This window comes from Carlito syrichta, unplaced genomic scaffold, assembly GCF_000164805.1.
Source record: "Carlito syrichta isolate Samal-C Ts95f unplaced genomic scaffold, Tarsius_syrichta-2.0.1 Scaffold305620, whole genome shotgun sequence".
In the NCBI taxonomy this organism is placed as follows: Eukaryota; Metazoa; Chordata; class Mammalia; order Primates; family Tarsiidae; genus Carlito; species Carlito syrichta.
In genome coordinates this window covers 315,920-321,919 of record NW_007249716.1, presented here as the reverse complement: position 1 = coordinate 321,919, position 6,000 = coordinate 315,920, and the positions used below count along the sequence as shown (strand labels likewise).

Below are 6,000 nucleotides of genomic sequence, written 5' to 3'. Positions count from 1 at the left end.
CTCTTCACCTCGGCGATGAGCAGCTTCGTGAGGTCCTGGGGCTCTCCGTCCTGCCCGGCGCCGGCCCAGGACCCCGGGCGGCCGCCGGGCTCCCCGAGGAAGGCGCTGCTCCAGGCTTCGTCCTTGCTGTTCTGCAGCACTGACACCCACCTGCGGAGATTGGGCGGGGCGGGGCTGAGCGGCGGGAATAGACCAGGCTCCCCTGTCCCGGCCCCAAGACTGGTCGAGGGGGCACTCACGCCTCGCACTCATGTTCGTCCTCGGCCTGGAAGTGGTACGTCCGGTTGTCTGTCGGGAGGGAAGGCGGCACCTGGCCCACAGAAATCCTGCCGGCCTTGCCAGGGCCCAGGGAGCCCCCACCAGACCTCTGGGTCCAGGGCCAGGTCAGGCTCTCTCCAGCCAGGAGTGGGGAGGGAGCATCGTGTCAGTGGCCAGCAGTAGGGGCAGTTTCTCAGAATTGACCTCCAGAGTAGGATCCCTCTGTGTGAATCCCTGGCTCCAGCGTCAGGGGAGGTCTCCCAGGGCACAGAACCCAGCTCAGAGGCAGGGTATCCTCCAAACCAACTGCCACCACCCCACTATGCCCCGCAACCTCCTGTCTGGTCTCCCTGCTTTTTCCATCTCCTTCTTTCCCGGGCCTGTACCAGCTCCCAGACTATTGTGCCCAAGGCTGTGCTCCAATCACATGCTCCACTGCTCCAAGAACCCCCATGGCTCCTTATTGCCAGGAAATAAGGTCCAAAACTTTAAGAGACATTCCCAGGCCTCATCTCACTCTACATGAACCCTCCACTCTAGCCAAACTGGCTGGACCCATTCTCCTGCTTCCATGCCTTTCATTATGCCATCCTGAATCCTGAAATGCCCCTCTTCTTCCCCCCAAAACTCTACATTCTACATGTCCTTCAAGGTTAAACTGAAATACTGTCTCCTCCAAGCAGCCTTTCCTGATTCCTCACAGCAGGGCAGGACTTCCCTCTCTCTAATCTTCTACCAAACTATATCTGCACTTCTCTTCTGGACACCCCTACACACACATCTTAAAGTCCTGGGTCCCCATATCACACCCTCGCCAAAGAGAGCTTCCTAAAAACAGGTTCTTGGTCTTTCTCAGCCTGTACCTGCCCTCACATAAAGCCTATCACCAAAGGCTCCAAAGGATGAAAAGTGAGAAACTTGAATAATAATTTCAAAACCCAGATGAACCCAATCCATTCAAATGTGATTTGCATAATCACACTTAATGTGGAAAGTGGGTACACTGTAATGTTTAACATGATGTGGGGGTGGAGTCTTTAGAAGCCTGTCTGAGGGCTGAGGATTCTGAGGCCTGCAGTAGCAGCTATTCGACATGATGTGTGGAACTGGACACAGACCTCTAACTGAAGCCTCCCAGGAGCTGACAGATCTCTTGGAGAAACCCAGGGCAGTTGTGAGGGAGAGGAGAGGGAACCACTCACGGGTGACCAGATCGAAGCACTTTTTCTCCTCGGGGTTTGGCCTCACTTGGCATGTCAGCAGGGTCAGCTTCACTGGGGGCCGGTTTATCTGTGGGAATTTGGAGGTGAAGGATGTACATATTACTCTCTGGGCCTCCCAAATTCTTTAGACCTCCATTTTCCAATCTATTAAATTGGCATAATAATCCTGTCCCATTTTGTTTCTCCTCTCCCAGCACCTAAAGCATGTGGAGTGTAGCCCAAGACCAGATTAGGCACTTTGGCTCCCATCCTTCTTCTCAAAGGGGTCTCCAGTTCCCTGCACTGGGTCGGGGGGCCAGCCTTGGAGGGAGAGCTTGACATGTGTCTGTACAGAACACCAGGAGGAGAAGACCCCTTGTGCCTAGAGACCCCACCGCGTCTAGGCCTCACCGTGCTGTGTGAGATGGTCAGGCAGCCATACTTGACTCCACACTTCCTTTTCTGCCAGACTCTTCGAATTCTAAGGCCCAGAGGGAGAGAAAGACAGTGACCCAAGGATCACACCCAACTTCCTTGTGTCAGGGAACAGAGTCCTGCCCCACTTGTATGATTTTTAGCCACATCTCTTGACCTCTTCCCCCTCTGACCCTATACCCCTCACTCTGGGGTTCTCCTCTCAGGGGTTTCCTTCCAACCGAGGAGACCCAGTCCTGCTCTTAGGAAGATTCCAGTCTAAGGGAGAAACACAGCCCTACTCTCTGGGAATACTTATTCTAAGGAGACAATGTGACTTTGGCCCTCTGAGAGCTTCTAGTCTGATGAAGAGACACAGCTTGCAACCTTAGGGAGTTCCCAAGTCCGAGAAGAGGCACAGGCTGTTGACCACAACTGATAAATTATGGTTAAACTAAGCAAGGTCAATACTGAGACCCCAAAAATAAAATGAGCAAATCCACAATCCAAAGCTACTTACCATATTAACCAAGGTAAACATTCATTGGTTTCTTTTTCAAAGTTATACTTCTCTGGTAAAATCTGATTAGTAAGTAGCAACATGAATGCATCCCATAAGGGCCCTTGCATTTTAGACTGATTTTTTTTTCCACACCAAAGAGCAAGGTAGAGTCAACACTTTCATGCCTAGGCATGTTCAGTATATTATAAAAGTTAAGAGTGAAAACACAGTAAATGCTCAGTGTTAGTAGCTGTGATTCTTCTGTAGGTTAAGAACAGCCAGTGACCATTAGCAGTCAACATTCCTGGGTGTCCTGGCCAACCCAGGACTTGATGATTTTGCATGGCCAGAGGGGAGGGTCCTGCCACCTTCAGGGAATGCACAAATGATAAAAACAGACCCTTTAGGCAGCTTCTCCAAACCTGTCATCTACCAGTAACATAACTTTGGGCAGGTTATTTAGGCTGTCTTTATTACTCACCCATCACTTTTCTTGTACAGAAAGCCCACCTTCTCAGTCCCGAACTGCTTGTTGCCTTGGTGCTGGTGGATGCTGTAGCCGCCTCCGGAGTTCTTCCGGCCCAGGTGGTCCTGTCCCTCAGACATGCAAAGGGGACCTGAGGACATCTGGGTGGGAAGAGCCCCATTCTGCCCCCGCAGGCTTCTCCAGGGACCCTGTGGGTCTCCCTCTCTCCATGGTGGGCTTTGGGGAGGGCATTCCTTTGGGGGTGGTTCAGGAGCTGACCTCTCTGCTCTCAAGCTGCAGCGTCCCTCGGAGGGAGTCCCGGAGCCGGGTCAGCTTCTGCAGCTCCTCCTCCTGGGCTTGATGCAGCTGTGGGACAGAAGATAGGAACCCATCACCAGCCAGCAAATGTGCCAGGTGCAGAGCCCAGACCCAGGGTAGCAGGGCAGCAGCCTCACTCCGTGGGCAGCAGCCAGCTCTTCCACACCCACAGATTGCCCTGGAAGGACAGGGGGCTCGGCCACTTGCCCAAGGGTGAGGCCCGACTTACTGCATGTACTGAGGCTGCCAACTTCTCGATGAAGGGTGACAGGCTTTGAGCAGCCTTCCAGCCATCTTGGAAAAAGCTAAGATGTGTCAAAGGCCAAAAAAGGGTCCAGAGAGAGATGAAAATGAGAGATGAAGCCAGAAGTGTGGGAGAAGATGTTCTAAGGATTACTGGGCACCTCCGGGCGGTATAGTCTGATGGTCAAGGACAAGAATCTCTCCTGACTGAGTTCAATCCCACTTACTAGCTTTGTGATCTCGGCAAACAAGCCTCAGTTTTCTCATCTGTAAAAAGGGATAACAGAAGCTGCTCCAGAGGTGTTGGGCTACTGAGATGATGTTGGTACTTATATGTGACACACAGGGAGCACTCCAGAAAGAGGAGCTGTGAAAGCATTGCCAATGAAGTGCAGACATCCAAAGAGACCTTGCAGGTCTGCCAGACCCTAGAGAAGGGCCTTGATCCGTGACACTGAGGGGCTAGGGGTGGGGACACAGGGAGATACCTACTTGTGCTGGGCATGGAAGAACTTGATGAGGCTCTGAAGGAAGTCGGGGCCTTGCTTCATCTGGCTCTCCCCAGCTTTGAGCAGATACTGGGGAGAGGGTGGGGCAAGATGCGTGAGGTGAGCCGAAGTCAAATACTGGGGACAAGAGGCGGCAGGCCCCACCCCAGCCTAATCCTCTTGGCCGTGTCTGAGCCTTGGTGACATCCCACAGGATCATCTGGCCAGGACTTGAGCTGAGCCTGTGACTGGTCCCCTGAGGGTTCAGGAGAGGCAGACAGAAAGGCACATCCCATCTACATCCTCACCCCAGAGCACCTTTACCTCACACATGTGCAGCTGGAAGACACGCCGCTCTCTCTGTGTGTCCTGGGCCACCTCCCCAGGGCTCCATGCTGTCACCCTGGCCCGATCCCGCTCCTTCTCCAGTCTGGCCCTAGACACCAAGGAAAGAGGCCTGAACAACTCTCATCAGCCCCCAACATCCTCCTCTCTGCCAGGGATACACAAGCGAGGGGCCGTGTGGTCACAAGGCTTTCCTGTGGGCCAGCTGTGTGGTGGATGGGGTCAATGGTGAACAAGGCAAACTCAGAGAATCCACAGGGTGGTGGGAGAGAAAGTCATGAATCAAATCGCAGCCATGCAGAGAGCTCTGGGAGAGAAAATGGGGATGCGACCTCGTTGTGGCTGCTCAGGAAGTGACATCTGAGGCCTGAGAAGCTAACCTGGAGGAAGCTAAGGCTAGAAAGGAGGATCGGACCGTGTGACAGCCCCAGACAGGTGTGATGGGGACAGAGATGGAGAAGGGGGTGGTACCAGCTGAGGTGAAGAGGGGCCAGACCGTGCAGGGCCTAATCCAGACAACATCAAGGGTCTTGGTCTTTATCCTAAGAGCCAGGGGAAGGATGTAAAGGTTTTTATGAAGGAGGTGATGGGCTCAAATGAGGGCCAGGTGAGATTTAGGGTAAACAGGACCCTGTGGGTTAGAAGACCACAAAGCGCCTTCATTCTTTATTATTTTTATAGATTAGGGGGCACAGTGCAGTTTTATCACATGCATATGTTGCGTATGGTAAAGCCTGGGCTTTCAGTGTAACCATCACCTAAATAGTGAACATTGTACCCAAGAGCCAGTTCCTTATCTCTTACCCCCTCCCACCCCTTGGAGACTCCAATGTCGATGATCCCACTCTATATACCCGTGTGTACCTGTTGTTTAGCTCCCACTTAGAAGTGAGAACGTGTGGTATTTGACTTACTGTTTCTGAGTTCTTTCAAAATGCCCTCACTCATTCTCTCTTTTTTTTGAGTTGGAGTCTCACTCTGTCACCCAGACTGGAGTGTAGTGGTTGCTCCCGGCCACCGCAGCCTCGACCTGCTGGGCTCTGCTGATCCTTCCGCCTCAGCCTTCCGAGTAGCTGGAACTACAGGCGAGCATTACCACGCCCGGCTAATTTTTTGATTTATTGTAGAGATGAGGTCTCGCCAAGTTGCCCAGGCAGGTCTCGAACCCGCAGGCTCTGGGAATTCACTCACCTCGGCCTCCCAAAGCGCGGGATTACAGGCTAAGCCACCGAGCCCAGCCTAAAATGCCTTCATTCTTTAGAGCCCATGGGGATTCCTGTTTAAAGTTTCGACAAGTATTGTTCTTTTAAGTGGAGTCAGAAAAGTCTTCCTATCCTTGTAGCTAAGCATAGCCTGGGTCTCCCCCCTCAAAGGCTGGCAGTTTTCCCTCTTTGGGGATGGGTGGATCTGTGTGTAAATGGTTTCCTGGAAATCCCACGCCCATAAGACTACCCACTCGCAGCCCGGAGAGTATTTCCACATTTCAGGCTGGGTACATGTGACCAGGAAGCCCACGTCAAGGAGATGTCTTGCTTAACAGTTTTGCTCTCAAGTGGGCGCCAGCCCTGAGCAGAGAAGACAGAGACAGAGTGGGATTAATACAGGCTCTGCTGCTTACTAGTTGCATGAGTTCCCCTCTCTGAGCCTCAGTCTCCTCATCTGGAAAATGGGGATCCTTATCTGTACCTAGACGATACAGCACGCAAAAGACATCAGCATACAGAAGACATGGCAGCTATGATTACAGGCCCTTTGAGACCTCAG

General features: G+C 52.6%; 1 protein-coding gene across 1 annotated transcript in view; it reads right to left on the bottom strand.

Annotated features, from left to right (window-relative positions):
* The window catches only part of ASAP3 (ArfGAP with SH3 domain, ankyrin repeat and PH domain 3), a 33,801-nt gene that overhangs the window by 7,843 nt on the left and 19,958 nt on the right, over positions 1 to 6,000 (bottom strand). Inside the window, 10 exon segments of the mRNA XM_021714317.1 lie at position 1; positions 3 to 150; positions 240 to 288; positions 1,461 to 1,548; positions 1,872 to 1,941; positions 2,858 to 2,967; positions 3,122 to 3,208; positions 3,390 to 3,465; positions 3,896 to 3,981; positions 4,216 to 4,327. The exon segment at position 1 is cut by the window's left edge and continues 182 nt beyond it. Of these exon segments, the coding sequence (XP_021569992.1) occupies position 1; positions 3 to 150; positions 240 to 288; positions 1,461 to 1,548; positions 1,872 to 1,941; positions 2,858 to 2,967; positions 3,122 to 3,208; positions 3,390 to 3,465; positions 3,896 to 3,981; positions 4,216 to 4,327 (827 nt within the window).